This window comes from Ptychodera flava, chromosome 16, assembly GCF_041260155.1.
Source record: "Ptychodera flava strain L36383 chromosome 16, AS_Pfla_20210202, whole genome shotgun sequence".
NCBI lineage: Eukaryota > Metazoa > Hemichordata > Enteropneusta > Ptychoderidae > Ptychodera > Ptychodera flava.
In genome coordinates, this window is record NC_091943.1 from 39,445,037 (window position 1) to 39,463,989 (window position 18,953).

An 18,953-nucleotide genomic window follows, 5' to 3' on the forward strand; every position below is an offset into this window, starting at 1 on the left:
TCAGCATAATTTGTTGTTTCTTCCATTGATGTTCATCAGTGACATATTGAACATTCAAAACATAACACAGCCAACTTTAGAAGAGGAGATATTTTGATGCTGGCGGTTAATTTGGTTTCATCTGTAATTTTCAAACACAGCAGTTTGCTAATAAAAGTGACTCATTATTGGATGGTATTTCTTTTGTAAATAATTGCAAGGTGATACAGCTAATAGGGCTTTAAGGAGTCCTCTTACAAGTGAAAGTAAACACTGTACAACTTCCCACTGTCAACCGCTAAATAACATTTCATGAAACTAAACGTAACAGTATTGTCTTATTGCAGATTGTCATCTGTCATTGTCAAGAACAGTCCATGTTCACCATGATTAATCAAATATGGACTTTCATTTGCCAACAAGCACCACAACTACCAAACTTAAAATGATTGCGAAGTAAATTACGCCAATCACTTGTAATATCACGATAGGGATAAGCTTACACAGAATAAAAAGATTGGAAGTGTGTTGATGGCCTTGCTGGTAGCACAAGACAAGTAATGAATTTCCAGTTAGCCATATTTTTGAGTTGGCAAGTCCATCGCAATTTGGAGTTACCGTATATCTAAGCTACCGGTAGTGATGAGAATAGCACCCTCAGTGGTGTATTTGCAGAAATTAAGGCTCATGGCTCTAATATAATCATGAGCCTCACAATATGACCACAGAATATGATTGAAGACATCTTTCACAGTCTATTTTGATTCAAGTAGACATTGATCTTTGCAAAAAATTTCAAAGCCAAGCTCAAGCCATACAAGCATCTGCCGAATGCAGGTTTCAAAGTTCAAAGGTCAACACTATGGTCTCATGTCTGATATGCATATCGCAGCTTACTGTGCCGGCCTATCAAGCATTGTTTGCACCAGGAGGGTGACCCTTGACACAATTCATGATGGTTCTATCAAAGGATATTCATTACTAGAATCTACATTTTTCACACCCCATCCCCCACACCCCCCTACTGAAAAAAAAACATTAAGCCTTTCAATTTATTTGGCAATTTTATCGTAATAACGTTATTACTTTATCACTTGCAAATCTTGATAAAAAAATGTAAACATTTGGGCCATGAAGTTTGATGACCCACTCACAAGCATTGTAGGCTTGCAATGGCAGAAAGTATGTGGTCATGAAAAAAAGTCTTATCATATTGCAGTGAGATACGTGTGTCAGTGAGCTGCTTGGAGGAACCCTAATAAGTGACTCACTGCATTACTTAGCTCTTAGTACCGGACTCGTCAGAGTATAAGCCCCCGGTTCAGCAACACAAAATAGCGGTAAAACTAGGGGAGGGGTTTATTCTCGAGCAACCCCTTGTTATCTACCATGGACGCTTAATTTATGCTAATTTTATGTACAATTTTTTTAACACCACTCGATATTTCCATAGCTTTCAAAATAGACTTACACATCCAAAGAAATTGATTACACAATCTCTGGATACAGAAGTGACACTTTGATGAAATTTCAGCATCCAAATAAAACCAAAAAAAACTTGAAACAAAGAATTTAGTCATGTATGCTGCTGTTCAACAGTAATGTGAACTAGGGCGTGTGCATTAACTAACTACAGGGAAAGGCAACTAAACATTCCAGTATTAAACTGTCTACATTTTGTGAAAACAACAACATAGCAGTGAAAATTGTAATAGTCACCGGCTTAAAGTCTTTACAAATGAAAGGATAATTGCTTCATACAGAAGAACCTGCATGTTTAGAGGATGAAAACATCGTGGTCGTGAATAAAAATAAACAATGGCTGACTTAAATGTGTAGTGAGACTATTCTATTTAGGGGACGGGGGTGAGCAGGGTCAAAGAATCAAGAAAGTACTGGAAAAACATTTCATTTTCCTTACGATGCTGTTAAGGGAACTCCACTTTCCTATTGTTTTGACATCTTTTAATAGTTTCTTTATTATCTAAAAGTAATTTTACCAAGTTTAATGACCAAATATACTCTCCAAATCTTTCTGTATTTGGGTTACACTAGGGCAGGGGCTTATATACATGGATATAATGCATTTTTAAAAATCCTCTGAAATCAGTAGGGGAGGGGCTTATACTCGGATGAGTACAGTGTGTTGCTACTCATAGTACTCAATTCTCATCATTGAAAGATAGTAATATTTTGTTTTTTCAATTATGCCTGGGAAACAATAGTAGGGTTGATGGGAAACTTTTGCTAATCTTTAAAAACAACCAGTATACACTCCTACTTTTTTCTCAACATAAATATTCTATCCATTGGATAATCACAGATGGCTTTTACTGACAGCATACAGCAAGGTGATACAACATGCTTGTCATTATTTAGTCGCCATTCCTGCCTGTACCAGCTCTTCATTATATTTATATCATGATCAACTGTATTCATCCCTGTTCAATAACCTTAGCACTTTTATGATTATGACAAAGATACGTAAAGATGTTTTTAGCATGCCAACATCAACAGTCAAAATAGCATTATAAACATACTTGACAATTATATATATCATTACACCAATAAATTGTGTTGCCTGTACCAGTACAAAAAAGATATGTTGAAAGTTTTGGCCCAATCAGCATCTTTATCAGTAAAATCAGATGGAAGCCTTATAATTTTACACAAAAGGTTGTGAATGAAGTTGTCTTGATATATGAGATGGTTGAAACATGACACATATAAATTGTTCTGCTACTTACTATATCCTTCATTTTTCAGCCAATCAACAAGTTTATCTCTAACTTCTGTAAGTTCACTGTCTTCCAATGCTTTCAAAAACTTTTCCAGCGTTGCCTGTTTTCCATATTTTTCTTTCCACTTAGACAGCATCTTATGTTTCTGAGATCTTGCATCACCTTGATTATCTTGCATTATTGTATCAATCTCTACCTCAGTTATTTCTAAAAAACCACAGAGATCTTTACAGTCAGGCAAAGTCAACTTCTTTGCAGTAAATCTGATAGCTTTCATGACAGCGTCACCTGTATTGCAAATAAATCAGTATGTATGGCAAAGTTAGATTTATCTATAAGTTTGAGATGTACAGTGTACATGAGTTTGCTCTTTCCAATAAGATATTTTAAGAAAAGCATCAATGACTCTTGTTATTACGTCATAGTCATATTGCCTTTCCAATGTTTCCAATCCTTTGTGCTGGATTTGGTTGATAATAAATCCACACACATACATGTGTGTTACACACACACACACACACACACACACACATATAATGTGTGTGTGTGTCACACACACAACACACACACATACCGTATATATTATAAAATAACACAAATTAATGTACATAGTAATGATATCTATTACTTAAGTTTCATGCATCCTGTTATCCTCAGACGGAAGTGAAGCGATTCCTAGCTCGACACTTTATGATTGGGACATATAATTTGGACATCATCTCATTGGGACATAATTTGGACATCATCTCATTGGGACGTCATGTAAATCAGAGTGCCTAGCTAGGAATCTTTTCACTTCTGTCTGGGGATTGCAGGATGCATGAAACTTAAGCCATTCCTTGGGTATGAAAGGCAGCTTAACTTCAGTGGGTTCATTGTTTTGAATGACTGACACATGGAAGCAATGCAAGCAACTGCTCCAGAAAACTGGCATAAATCTTTTCCATGCAGATACCGGTAAATATAGCTCTGTGCCATCACAGTACCTTTGGTGAATACTTTGGACATAGCCTTGTGAGCAAAATACTGTCTATTTTATAGTTTCAAGTGAGTTATTGATGAAAAGTTCGTTTCAGTACATGGTCAGTGGCGTCAACAACATAGCTGTTGACCATTTCAAACTGCTGTCAATCACAAAGTGACGCACAGAAGGTGCTAATGATCAAACATTTGCTGTGCACACTTGATCACCTACCATGTACCGGTACAATATTATTAATGCAACAAAATCCTCGAATAAATAACATTGAATAGATACAAACCCTAGTATAACGGGCGAATATATACTGCACTGCCACTATTTAGATATGAAAGGGTTTTTTTTCATATTTTTATGAGAATATGCTCGTGACAATTCGCATTAGGTAGAAGGTAGGTTTGTGTGTGTGCTCGCCTTGATGCCTACACTATACCATAAGCTCGCTTCAACGCAGTAGTGTGCTATCACAAGAACTCAACAATATCGCCCATTACACATCAGTGAAATGCTGACGTCCGAAAGAAGCATAACCCTTACTTTGTCAGTATACTAATTCTTTTTGCCCCCAAAAATGTGCTTTAATTTTATGATGGCTCATCAAAGGCTGGCTGAACGATTCCCTCCTGTGATTGCCATCAATATAATAATAAACATGAACCACGGCATGATCATGATCATGATCATCCACAGCACAGTCGTGACTGTGATCCACAGGCTTTCAGAACATTTCAAGGCAACAGTCTCAATCAGCAGTGTCGTTCACAACATTACATTCAAGTCCGTTTGCAGCTAAATTTGCAATACTGCTGGGACTGAAACCTAATTAAAAGCATTGTTGACATCTTCAACAGATGCCAGCAGTGTACCCTGTTGGCATTGGACAGCTCAGTACTGTACACAACGATTTCTGAGTGTAACTGAACGAACATGACATATTATATATATATTATATATATATATAACTGTATTTATTTATTTATTTATTTATTTAAATCAGGCTCAAGGCCCATAGACGTTACATTAAAAAAGGAAAAAATGGTAGCAGAAAAGTACAATTGTTCACATTCAAAAACCGACAAAACATACTAGCTAGTATAAAATATTTCTCCAATGCCTGCACTGATATGAATCTATATATGTACAATTATAAATATTCTTGACGTAAAATTTGTGCATTGTTGTATTCTACTGATAAAATTATGAACACACTTACGCATTAACTCGCCAAATGATAACACAGAGAACGTAACAAACATAGTACTAGCACTACATCGCCTAGAGAGATTAAAAAGCCGTCTGAAACAGTTGTTATATGCAACACGAATTTTGTTGTAGGATAGTCTGTGGGCCAAACCTTGAAAAAGGCTCTAGAAATAGCATTGAGTTGTTTATGGTCTTTGAAATACTTGGTATGAGCTTCAAATATTTGTTAATAGTGTGTGTACACGGAAAAAAAATTTTTCCCAAAAATATGCGGTTACAAGTGAGATTTTTGACCAAAAAGTATGCTTTTTCGCATGTTTTTCCTGAAAGGAGGGAAATCCATTCAAGTGTGTGATCTTTGATATGTAATGATTTTTTTTCTGCATATTGTTTTCCAGATATCAACAAATAATTCTTTGGAATGTGAAATATTGACAAAAAAACTAATTTTTTACCAAAAACTTGAAATTTTGAATTTTTTTCCCCAAAGTGTAGATATCAGCACAGGTGCATTTTCTTTAACTCAATCACCAATATTTTTTACTGCAATATCTACTTTACTTACTGGCAATATAATCTTGATGACACAGTTTATCATTTTGTACTAAAAACTATTTATTTCTAGGTTTTTACCCCAAAATTAAGATACATGTGCCAATGCATTGTGTACTATGTAATTGAAAGATATATTTGAATGGTCTATTCAAAGTTGTCAGTAGGTAATTTTCATTGAACAGTGTAAATTTTGACCAAAAATTGATTTTTCTTGCACAATTAGAAAAATTTACATGATCATGCCAATGCATTCTATGGTGATGCTTATTGAAGGATTTGCCCATACCCGGTATACAAAATTAACAATAAGTTTTTTACTGTGCAAAATATATGAAATTTTCATTGCTTTCTCATATGAAGATTTATTTCCTCTTCACTTGCCAGATAATGACCGTAGAATTTCACCAGTGTACATTAATTGAAGATCATCTAAGACAGTAAAATTAATACTGAATGTGGTTTCATCTTTCAAACGCAATCTGTACGGTAAAATTAATATTACATGTGGTTTCATCTTTCAAACGCAATCTGTCAGTTCATTCACTGTCACTGTCAATGTCTGAAGCGCTGTCATCTCCTTGTCCATTTTCCTCATCGTTCTGTGAGTTTGAACATGAAACACATTGACATAACTCTGTGCATAGCAGGTCCACTTCTCTACAAGAACATCTTGACGAGCATCCGGACTTCTTGCATTTACAGCTCACAAAGTTGATAACAGAATCTGGTGCAGTGGGAAGTGTCATCCACTGGATTGATACATCTGAGTCTTGCACTATCCATCCATGTCCATGTGGGCTTGGTGCATCCATTTTGGCTTGCAAACATCGCCTGTAGATTGCTGTTTGGTAGTTTGCACGCTGTGTATGCAATTTCAGACTATCTCTGTTAGGAGGGAGGGCACCATCATTTTGTGAACCAAGACGAAAGCAATTGTATCTTGCTTCATTTACATCACTGCACCCATTTTGGCCATACACATCACACACAAATGATTCTATTTGTGTGAACAGTTCATCAGAAAGTGTCCATGCTGCCCCAAGTTCTTTGAATGTACTTGTATAGTTATCATTAGCCAGCAACATATTTGCCATCTTCTTCTTACCCTTGCCTTTGAAAGCACTTACACTGTCACAACCTGAGAATACATGAAGACCAACCAGAGCTTGTGCAGTTTCATCTCCCAATGCCTCTACTACCTTGTTGATGTGTATTATCTGACCATTTTTGCTGGTTTGATGTAATATCAGCTGGCTCTGTAATTGATGAGCACAACTCACAGCTAACATGAAGACATCTGTGTCAGGACTGCGAATGACAATGTTGTCTACCTCCCCAGAGTGTGATGCGTGTTCAGCATGAAGTAATAGTCTTGTGTCAGCCTCTTCATGGTCACACTGCAATTCTGGTACTTCAGTTACATCCATGACACCATTTGCTGAACGCAATCTGTAGCAAAGCTCACCCTTGGTAACATACATGGTGATACCCTGCAGGCACTCTGATTCATATTCTTTCCATGATTCAAACAGAAAGAGTAGCAGAGATTCCTTATTCTTACCAGACGCAAGGAATTTTTTAATTGCCTTGGCATGTTCAGGGATGGACGTGTGATGCGAATCTCATTGAAGGTACCAGTGGTGGCTCGACGTTTTCTTTCTGCATTCTTTATGGATGGTTCTGTGTACTGATCAATGACGAAGTCTATTCTTGTGGCGCCATACTTTGACGCGATTGCTCTCAACTGGTAAAATATGCTGGCTGCGAATTCTCCAAAAGTAGCTTGCACTTTACTTTGCATCTGTATTAAGGCCATGGCATTCGACTAGGACAGCACACGGTGCATAGCTTCAACACCAGTTTATGGCAGCGAACACTTCTGTTGTAATGATGGCCACTCATAACACCATTGGCAGAGCCTTGGGCTAAAATACCGGATTCTATCATTATATCTTCTAATCCAGCATCTCTGAAGCGCTTTCCTATTGTAGACAGAAATGACATAGCTGTGTGAAACTCTCCAAGACGTAGAATTAGACGTTGTGTATACTCTTCATTCTGCCAGCGTATCTCTTGTGCTTTTGAGTAAATTGCTTGATCCATGGTGACAACAATACTTTGCAGGCTGAGCTTATTGGCGGTGTCAACACTTCTACTGAGTATTGTGTTTACGGTAGACTTGTCTGTTGGACTGGCGTCAATCACCGGCAGATAACCAATTTTGCTGACAGGTGGGGTGACACTGCCTGACAGTTTCTGATTAAATCCAGTCCATGAGGGTAAAAGGTTACATTCCTCTCCCTCAACCTTAAAAGTAAAAAATAAAAGTAACACAGTATGATTGGCAAATATACAAAACAATTTATCAAATTCATACAATTGACATGTTTTCTGAAAATACTCAATATAGTTACAAAGTATACAAACCTGTACAGTCTTGCATAACCAGAATGCCAAGTCTTTGTTCAATGGGATTTCTTTTTCTCTGCCCTGATTCAGGAAAATTTCATCCACATTAGAACCTACAGGTACATTGAAAAATATGGCTTTACTCTAGGGGCAGTGTAAATTTGTAGTGACGTAACAATATTGTAAAACTACAACAGTTCTTGTCCCATATGTCAGCACTATTTGGATAATGCTTGGGAAATGCAAGTATGAATGTCACAGTGCATTAAATCTTAAGTTGTTGAACAATGGGAAAATTTAATGTGTAAATAGAGGGGATATAAATAGGAGTACTGATACTATGATGGGCATGTGCAAAATGTCTTGTGTTTACTGTTTACATACCTTTTCAAATTGTTTAATGAAAGGAAGGGTTTATAAAAAACACATTGAATGTATGGGACTGTGCATGTAAAAGTTTGATATGTAAATGAGTTGTGCATTTATTTGTGCTACTTACAACGATAATGTTTGACCATGCCTCCATTGAAGACAATGACTGTGATGATTTTATAGTTCATAATGTACAACCTGACGGTGCAGGGCCATGGCGTGGTCTGCCATGGTATTCAATAATATTGGTGGGTGGAACTTGAAGCGTCCTTTGCTTTGACTTGGTGACTGTTACTGATATCAAAGGGTTGCTGTCATTGTCATCTGTATCATCTCCAAGACTCCTCTGAATTATAATTCCATTTGTATTGTGAGTTGTTCCTTTCCCTGAAAAAGAAATTGTATCAGAAGATGTTGTTAACACTTATGATCTACTTGAAAAAAAAGATAACATTAACAGTAACAGATTACCAAATACATAAACAAATGCAGAACTACTGTCACAGTGATATTTGAGACCTGAGTAATCAGCTGTACTTACCACTGAGTGTCTCTTCACCAAAATCATTATTATCCCATACCAATGTTGTAAAGACTTCTTGACAAAAACCTGGTGGCAAACCATCGCCATGGAGTTGTTGGATAGCTAGTGCTGTGTCATGCTCTAACACCTTTGAGTGTGAAACACAGTGCCCTAAACCATTGAGCAATCCTATCAATGATGAAGATCCAGTCACATGACGAACTGCCATACCAAGTGACAAGTGTTTAGGGGTGAGTTTCCGTCCTTGAGAAGACAAGAACATCATGTCCTGACAAATTGATAACAATTTGTTCTCAACATCAGCTTGGACATCAACACGTTCTTGTGAATGGAAGTCCTGTGATAGGCCAGTACACCATGCCAGGAAATTAAAAAGTTTGGTGGGTACAATATCTCTACTTCTCTGGATTGTTAGATCTTCTGCCCGAGGAGGCCACTCTGCAACACCTTGAGCTTTCTCTAGAGTGGCATGAATATTCATGGCAGAGTGAATCATCTCAAGCATTTCATGCTGCTGACTGTTAGAGTGTGCTGTTAGTGACTGTGACTCTGCTTCATCTTCTTCGCTTTCAGAATCTGTATGAGTAATGTTCAGGATCCGGCCATCTGAATCTGATTCTTTGTGAGCCATTACCAGTTCACATTTGTGCATGTGTGGTCGAAGAAACTTGATTTTATCACCAAATCGTCGTTTGAGTCTCTTTTTTAAATACACTTTTTTGTATGATGATGCATCAATATCTTCAATGTCATTGATCATTTTAACGAAGATATTTCTCAACACGTTGATTGGAACAACTTCATTATTATCTATTAGTCTCCTCTGCACTACTTCATCACAAAATTTTTTGAAGGATGGTGCATACATGATACCACTTTCTTCCTCTGTTTTCTTCTGGTATGAATAAGTGACACATCTGACATAACTTTGGTAACATGATTCGTGATACTTCACTTCAATACTGACCAAATCTTGACCTCTCAATTGCAGTAGAAGTTTCTCGTCCTTCTTAAATTTGGCAGCTTTAAGGAATGTACGTCGTCCGTCGGTTTCACAAGTGACAAGTTTTTCATTTGACCTCTTTCTTGAAATCGGATCAACCCTTCGTTTCTCACCCTTGCATAATATACACATCTCTGACAGTACGTGTTTACCGGTACTTCTCCGCTTGGCTGACGAAATAGAACTTGAACTAGGGTTTGACCTTAAGTAACGCTTTACGGGAGACACTTGTTGTTCACTGTCATCATTCAGTTCCGTTGGTTCACTTGTGGCAAGCATTTTACGTAGCTTACCTTTCTCTCTGCGTTTCTCTGCCTGTGCAAGCCGCGTTTACTAGTGAAACGCTGATAGCATACAAGGTGATAGCCGGTCTGATCTCTTGCTTCAGGATCCAATTTCAGTAAAAGCCTTGATCGGCTCGTCTTGTATGTCACTGGACGTGACACACGCACCTCCCTACTTGTGAGGTAGCCATTTTGGATTTGTATGTATCGGACTACGTGATTGGCTTATTGACAAATCCGCCAATGAAACGCTTGTTGCTCACAAGCTTTAACATTGATGATGACCTTTGACACTTATTAGCAATATATTATATATTTTTAACTTTTCCGCCTAATTTCACGAAACCGCACAAACTGAGTTAGTAAAACTATCGATTTTCTATTTCTTTTATGGTGGGAACTCAACATTTCGGGCTGACTGGGATTAAACCTTAGAGTTCAGAGAACTTTTTTGAAACAATAGCCCGGGTCGGCCCACAGACTATGAACTTAATTTAAAATTTGACCAAAGATGACAACAATATAGATTTGAACAGAAAGACTTGAATAACTTAACTTTAACTTGACTAGAGCAATATGCAAATTTTCTGAAAAGAAAGTTGCCACGGATATAAAGTAAACGAACTTGTCTGCTTATGTCATCGTCATCCATAAAACTACTTAGAATAACACACGCAAGATACTTGTATGAATTTACAAAGTGAGATTCAACCCATTAAGATGAACAACGGGCACATTCAGAAGTTTAAACCCACTCGGAATAATCATCATACAGACAGTTTTTTTCTGATTATACAAAATATCGTGTTCACTAGCATAGATCTCACAGACATAGATAAGTTCTGCAAGCCTTTGCTTGAGGGACTAAAAATGATTAAATCATCAGCATAGCAAATATGATTTAAAATTCTACCGCCAAATAAACAACCAATTATACAAGTCGACAAACGAGAACTCAGCTCATCAATATAGACATTAAACAAAAGTGGCGAGAGAATGCCTCCTTGCCGAACACCGGTTAAACATTACAAACAGGGGTACAACAGATCCCCATTTAATACAAACTTTGCTGATATCTTAATACAAATTTGCTGATATCTGTACTGTATATACCGGTATATATTTGTATTCAAATAAAACTGTCTGGATTAGGATTTCAGCAGCCTTGTTTTAGGCCCCATGTCCATGATCATTCATTCTAGGCCATTCAGACTTTCTGCGATGCTATTGCAATACTCTCTGCTGCTCGCCTTTGTTCCATTATCCAGTCCTCCATGCATAATCCTATTCTATCTCACCACATAGCAACGTTCACAATGCATCCTCCAAAATGAACAAAGAAGTTGAGAGGCAATGAACACTTGGACAAGCCTCTACTTCCAGCAACAACAACAGCCCCCATCAGCAGAGCCAAAATGGCGGCATCCAGTCAACGTACAATCCTTCCATCAAGCGACACATCCAGGGTTAAACACTGTTCCGATTCCGTCTGCCTTGAACTTTACTGCTAACAACCTCCTTCATGGCCGCAGTATTCCTTCAGAACCACTGCCCAATGTCAAACTGTTTTCTCCTGAAATTCATGGGGATATTTCTTTCAGAAAGGACGTTAATCTCGCCTGCTTACCTTCACCTGGCTACAATTGCAATCACCATGGCGAATGGCATATTATCATCAGGAACGAAGGTCAGTCACTAAAAACCCTTCCAGGACAGCGGGATAATGTCATGTGCGAATCATTCCCTAATCGTCATCAAGCAGAACTTGACACATACCCCTGGTACATCACGGACATTGTCAACATGTCAAAACGCTTTCATTACGGATACCATCACAATTTTTCTGTCAAGGCAGCTGCACTCTTGGTATCAAAGTGGATCAATTGGTTGTGTCGCGATGTACTCTTGTGCACCTCAATATTCTCCGGTCACCTACCAGGCTAAAGAAATCTGTGACAGCTTTAATTCCAAGTATTGCTTCAAAGAAGCAACTGCAGCCTTTCCCACAGTGTTTAACGTGCCACTCATCCAAACACTCATCAGTACATTAGGAAAATGCCAACCTAAAGACCAAACTAACAGACTTTGACTGCATGGTACCCCATCAACACCAATCAATATTGACGCTCTGGCTGCCAAACTGTCAAATCATCCTGACAAAATTTGTCGAATACCTGATCACAGGCCTCTCTGAAGGATTTAACACTGGCATACGTCATTAACTTTCTTCACCACTCTGTGGGACATTAGCTTAAATGCCAGCAAATGGTGGACCAATTGCAGCCACTGGATACCACCCGATGAATCTCCCTTGCTGCCAAACTCCCAGGTGTTGCTGTTTCATTGGAGTATAGAGATGATCAACAGCAAGAGATAGAGAACAGACATTTGTTCTCTGTCTCCTATCAGTCTGCCGTTTCACACCTTGATGACATGTTTTTTGTCTATCAGGGTTGACTTGTCAATGGAGACCGTCATTTTCCTCATGCTCACATGTCAATGGTCCACATTGTTGGATTGGTAATATCTTTAAATGGGAGATCGAAACTGCCAGCATCTGTGTACTGGTTACCCTTCTGTAGTGCTTTAGTTTGCTGCTCATGTTACTTGGCTTTGCCGGGCGAATGTATGCATTAATTTTACTGTCAGTGTTTCTTTCAGTCTGTTGATATGGCAACCTTGCAAACAGTGATCTCCCAGGCATTTTTTTTCACACACCTTAGACGTGACCCAGTGCATTTGCTCTTCAACAGAGCACATACATTAAAACATAGGGCCAAAGTCCCTGAAGCTACTATAGACATGGATACAAAATTATTATAAGTACCGGTATTTCCTGACTCTATGAGCTGATCTTACTATAAAAATCATCCTAGGGACCTGCTGTATACCAAATATTAAAGCTGTCTGCCCAGCGGTTTTGAAAGAAACAAGCAACCCAACAGTTGACAGAGCTCTGCTGTGTTATGTAGAGAATAACTTTTTGTGAAACATGTATTGATGAGAAGGTGGATATCTTTGATAGCTCATTTCAGGATGGCCTGACTAAAAATGGCAAAATTAGCTGCAAAAATACAAAATTGATGATTTCATCATTATTTCAATATATTACATTGAGTAAAGCCTAGGAACCTGTATACCAAATATCAAAGCTATCAGATGAGTAAATATTGAGAAACAAATATTTTGACCAAAAATGGCAAAAATTGACCGAAAAATACAAAAATTGAAGATTTTATCAAATTTCAATATATCACACAAAGATAACCCCCAGGAACCTGTATATCAAATATCAAAGGCATCAGACAAGTAGTATTTGAAAAACACATTTTTTGACCAAAAATGGCACAAATTGCATCAAAAACACAAAATTGCAGATTTCGTCATATATTCAATATATCACATTTAGTTCATCTGTAGGAACCTGTGTACTAAAATATCAAAGCTGTCAGACGAGCGGTTTTGACAAAAAAATTCCTTAAAAATACAGATTTGCATATATATTTCATCACAATTTGAACAAATCTAAGTTGGGTTATACATAGGGACCTGTATACCAAATAAAAAAGCTGTCTGATCAGTAGTTATGAAGAAGATGATTTTTTACCTAAAACGCCTTTTTTTGGCCCTAATTTGCATATTTTCAATAATATCAAAAAATTTAAAAAAATGGTTTCTCAAAATCATATTTTTCATCTACACAACAAATACGTAAAACGTACGCCTCACAAAGGGACATACATACATACAGACTGACGCAGGACAGACACCAATACCAAAAGCTTCTAATAGACTATAGTCTACCGTATAGTAGCTAAAAATCTGTTTTTTTGTTTCTGTTGTTTCATTTACAGATGCGCCATTTCATGAAGCCCTACAACCCATTGCAGCTGAGCTTTCATGTCTACACACAACAAGCAACAGTTCCTTTCAGCTAGAACTACATATGCACCGTTTAACAATTAAGCCCTACAACCCACTGCAGCTCCTTTCACGTCCACACCATGTAGCTTAGCATGAGACTTTCATCATCTCGCTGATATAGACAATGTGACAGTAAACAGCAAAGGTGTCACACAGACTCATTTAATGTGTCCTTAGTTCAAATGGACTCTTTTGCGCGTCCTACATACTCTCAGTCTACGTTTCTGAAACCTAAGAATGTGACCCACTGGGAATGCCAGTAACACCACCCTTGCCTGGATTTGGTCAACCGTTTCATGTCATCTCAGATTCTGGCTTGCTTCATGTTTTAACTTTGACACCTACGGTATGTGCTAGTAAACTCACCCAGTGAGTTACCACCAATCGCGTCGTCACTTTTAACCAAACTTCACTGGGCATCTGGACAATTCACTCATATTCAACAAAAAATGCAGGCTTGGCTTCAGTTTTCAACGGACACAAATGTCATGTTTCCACCGAGCAGCTTCTTCTGCCATCTTTGCCTCCAGTACACCTCACAAGAAATTCAACATCTGCAAGGACCATCGTCATGTCCAAGGCTACCAATTAGATATTTGTAATTCTGGTTCAACCATGCTTGCTGCTCTGCTTGACCATGCATGGACCATGTAGACCTGCTGGAGTCTGCGTTCCTTTTAGCCTCCTATGGTTTCCTTCACTCATGTGCCCCGATGCTCCTTTAACTCTGCCTACAACCTGTGTGTTTGCGACTTCAAACTTCTGGCCAACACTCATGACCATCCAGATGCCCTCTCTGTGCATCATCAAACATCCAAAAGGGTTCAAATAGGTCAAAATTTCCAGCACTGTTCTGCTCAGCTCTTCGCTTTCACGACTTGGGTTTCAACTTCCACAGTGCTCACCTTCCTGACCATCTATCAGTGATTGTTACCGCACATTTTTCAGACACCAGAAAGCCAACTTTGTTACGCATCTCAAGCATTACTGTGCCAAAAGGACATTTCTATTCCCCAGGATTATAAATTATAAATTAGCCGTTTGCCAATTCGCAATTCAGTTCTTTCTGCCATCTGGGCAGTTCACCACGCACTAATTGTCCAAACAGCACTTTATTTTGTTTGCAACTATAGACCAGCATTTCGGAACATGTTCCATAACGGAATACCTACCACCCACACACCACCATTCTGCAGCATTCCGTGCTGGGGCTGTACAGGAGCACCTGTCATCTAAGACCACGAACTCCGACCGGGCCCGTGCATTGCTGCCGCCTGCCGCCAACCACAGCCCTGCTGACTGCCGTAAAGAATGCTGGGATTGAATTTTAGAAAAGCGCCCCCTGTGTCAATAACTAGATTCAAAAATTGCCAGTTTTTAGACGGAACGCTCTAGTTTTCAGCTTGCAAGTGGAAGGTGGGCAGTGCAGTTACCATTGCAATGGTAACGATGGCATACGTACCTTGTTTAACACAATAGGCTGTTATCATGGTAAAAATTGCCAATTTTTGTCCAACATTTTTACACATTACAGAAAATCTATTCCTGCACTGCTTCAGGGTTTGACGTCGTGTACGTCAGTGTACGTACGTTAACTGTTTTCATCAGAGGGAAAGTGGGCATAGTTGTCATATAAACGTATATGAAGTAACAATTAATTATATTTTATCATAAATCACCCAAGGCGCGACTCCAAGGGCTGAGCCTGGTATATAATATTAATATGCTTATGAACATCTATCCCTCTAAGATGTGCTAAATTTGAATCCATTTACTGATATGCATACCAGTATGTACTGGCAGTTAATTCATGACAGGGATGAAAGTGACCTGATCAGATTCTCTGGTCAACATATCATTGGTCAACATATATTATTTCTCCATGGTCCAAGCTCAATTGTTTCATGCCATAGGGCATGAAACGAGGTTGATTTGATGGCCAAGTTATCAATCACCAGCATAGCAGTGGAGATATGGCAAATTGGATCCTCAGAGTGAATAAAACAGAGTTTTTACAGACATGGAGAGAGGACTGGCAGAGGAAGTCAGCAACCATCTCTTTACGTACATTACTTAGTATAATTAAGTCATAAGGACTAAAAGAGCTGTGAAAAGTGTGATTTATATGCCACTGGACATGTTCTGCAGACTGGAAAGGAAGCTTTACCCTCTCGGACCTGGTTCAGTGATTTGAGTATTGCAGAATAGAAGCAAAAGTCTGATCAAACACCAATTCATATTTCATAACTAACTTATACATTTTGTAGAGATGACATATGTCTTCTCCGTTTGTGAGGGTCCCCCATAGCTTGGTTTGATTTTTTTGAATGACCCACTTTTTAAAGTCCCCACATCCTGTCATCAAAAATGATATGTCCACAAAAACACAAGGACCAAATCACAATTTACTTGCCATGGGGATGGTGCTCATAGCTGTAATGTTGACCAATTACCCTAGATTGAAGGCAATTAAAGAAACTATCCCTGAAAAGTTGCATGTAACTGTTACTGCATTTTAAATCATAGAAAATAATAAATGAATAATCCTAGAATTATAAATCATGTCACTTTACAAAAAAATGACAGGGTTTACCAAAGCTGTCTGAAGGATTGTATGCTGGGATGACTGAAAAACTGCAGAAGTTGAGTACACTTCAAAGGAATCATTGAAATACACGATATACCAACCTTTGCTTGCCATGCTTGCTAATGACTTTAAACAGCTGACTTGGTAATTATTGAACTGGATAACTGGAACAGCTGACTAGGTTGTTGAATGCTCTATTTCATTGCCTGAAAAACAAGATACCATCAGTGACACCTTGTCTTCTCATTGATAAATTCTGTCAATGTATAACAAATATACTTGTCCCTCCTAATCATTTTCAACAGAACATTAAGCTACAAATGCTGGCCTGTAATGATTCATACAAATAGTGGATTATATTCATGCATTCATAGACTACGTCATGATCAAACTGTTTGTAGTCTTGTCAGTGACAGCATTTTAAAAGTTTTTATTTAAAACATAGGGCCTAAGTCCCTGAAGCTACTATAGAATGGACATACATAGCATAATACCAGATATAGTGAGTGCAGAGGTCCTTTTGTAATACAGTGTATTCTTATGGTAGAAGAACTGTTTCAGTATGACTTATTCTTACAGAGCCCCAATAGACACTGACATTCATCAATACCCAGAATAGAAAACTGCCATCGATGCCTATAAAAATGGCGAAAATTACCTAAAGAATACAGAATCGCAGATTTCGTCATTATTTCAATGCATCATACATAAGCTAACCTTTACAAACCTGTGTGCCAAATATCGACGCTATCGGATGAGCAGTTTTTGAGACACAAATTTTTCGACCAAAAACGGTAAAACTTGCCCCAAAAATACAAAATTGCAGATTTCATCATAATTTTGATATATCAAGTATAGTTCATCTGTAGGAACCTGTATACCAAATATCAAAGCTATCCCAGTACTTTTTGAGAAACAAATTGTTTGACCAAAAATCGCAAAAATTGACCCAAAAATACAAAATTGTAGATTTCATCATATTTTGAATATATCACGTGTTGATCATTCCTATGAAGCTGTATACCAAATATCAAAGCTGTCAGACAAGCCGTTTTGGTGAAATAAGTTTTTGACCAAAAATGATAAAAACTGCCTTAAAAATACAAATTTGAATATTTCTGCACAATTTCTACAAATCTTAAGGTTCCAAGACAAGAAATTGACCTTTTTAATCTAACATTTCTCAGGTGGTTAATAAGCTCACATCCCCTGTAAATTATACATTTGCTGAAAGCCTTGATATAGGGGATCATTTTGGCTACCATAGTGTTGACATCACCATTGTTCACATAACTATCATGTGACAGGTAACTAATTTTTACACTATCTGGATACTTGAACATGAAAATGTGAATATATGTATCTATTGAAACTTCTAATTAAATTCAAAGCAATTTGTCAACTTTTTTCCGATAAATCTTTTGTCAAAACCTGATGAAATGATAAATGACAGAAAGGAAGTTGCATCAATGTTGATACTGGTTAGAGTGTGTAGTAGTAATGCCACAAATACCACATACTTGCTAACATTGCGTTTACTGTGTTACTAATTTCGTTCAACCATGTAGGTGAGCTTCACATGTACAGATCTCCACAGGATTCTTCCAATGGGCTGCATTGGGAAGTCACACAGGTGCCTTGGGCAGAACCATGGAGCTAGTCCGTTTCTAGCTTCATGGCAGAACGATCATGTCACGTGCCGCGAGAATCAAATGCTTAGTGTTTCGGTTGAGGATTATTAAGAGTGAAAAATCTCGATTTCTCTCATTTTTCTCGTCTTACTCCTTATTAATCTTAACCCCTCTGAAAATTTCTTATAAGTGCCAGGCACGCACAATCACAGATTCCCAACTCCCACTAAACCAACGGAAGTCCTCAGCTGACATGTCGTTGCCAGAAACAACACTGGCTAGGTGTATAGCTCTGCTCCAAGGGCCCTCCATGGGTATCCGAGATTTGTTTTATGTTTAGAGCAAAGTCCAAAGCGTCACCCCGATGGCATCACATATATCATGGAGGTAGGATATCTTGCTGAGTCTAGCCATATACTGTCGACTCACGGATACGATACTATTTTTTTTCAAAATAGTGCGTATCCAAACATGTACACTTCTTTCAAATCACCATCGATACCCACTTCTGACAAAAGCTTGCCACTCCTCAGAGGCGCTAAGGCATGCGTCGGTTGTTAGAAAATGTCCGAAAACGAGGAAATGTACTCGCACTCGCAGTTGTAACAGCAAAACTAACACGTAGGTACAGCAGCGGTGTACGCCGAACAGCCTCTATGGTATATAAACGGGTCCTCTTTTCATAATCACAAGCCGATGTGGACCATATGTAAAGCTTGTTTGATATGTTTAAATGCCAAGA

General features: G+C 38.2%; 2 protein-coding genes across 3 annotated transcripts in view; both read right to left on the minus strand.

Annotated features, from left to right (window-relative positions):
• LOC139114825 (uncharacterized) overlaps nt 1-18,953 on the minus strand; it is a 514,135-nt gene that overhangs the window by 30,062 nt on the left and 465,120 nt on the right. Inside the window, exons 1-3 of one of the 2 annotated variants that reach the window (XR_011547952.1) lie at nt 18,101-18,944; nt 16,682-16,786; nt 2,727-3,008 (exon numbers count right to left, since the gene is read on the minus strand). The gene's annotated coding sequence lies outside the window, so the exon portion shown is untranslated. Of the gene's footprint in view, nt 1-2,726; nt 3,009-16,681; nt 16,787-18,100; nt 18,945-18,953 lie in introns of those variants that run through there. The other variant, XR_011547951.1, reaches the window with a different exon arrangement.
• LOC139114813 (uncharacterized) lies at nt 5,804-10,091 on the minus strand. The gene is made up of 4 exons (XM_070676751.1): nt 8,780-10,091; nt 8,366-8,625; nt 7,885-7,979; nt 5,804-7,764 (listed from the first exon to the last, which is right to left on the minus strand). The coding sequence occupies exons 1-2, from the start codon at nt 10,062-10,064 to the stop codon at nt 8,423-8,425; spliced, it is 1,488 nt and encodes a 495-aa protein (XP_070532852.1). The 5' UTR covers nt 10,065-10,091; the 3' UTR covers nt 5,804-7,764; nt 7,885-7,979; nt 8,366-8,422.

Excerpts from the sequence above, each read along its gene's own strand:
- LOC139114813 (XM_070676751.1), bottom strand. The coding sequence starts at position 10,064 with ATGCTTGCCACAAGTGAACCAACGGAACTGAATGATGACAGTGAACAA. Across the intron at positions 8,626-8,779 it reads TGGTGAAGAGACACTCAGTG|GGAAAGGAACAACTCACAAT; the intron begins GTAAGTACAGCT and ends TTTCTTTTTCAG.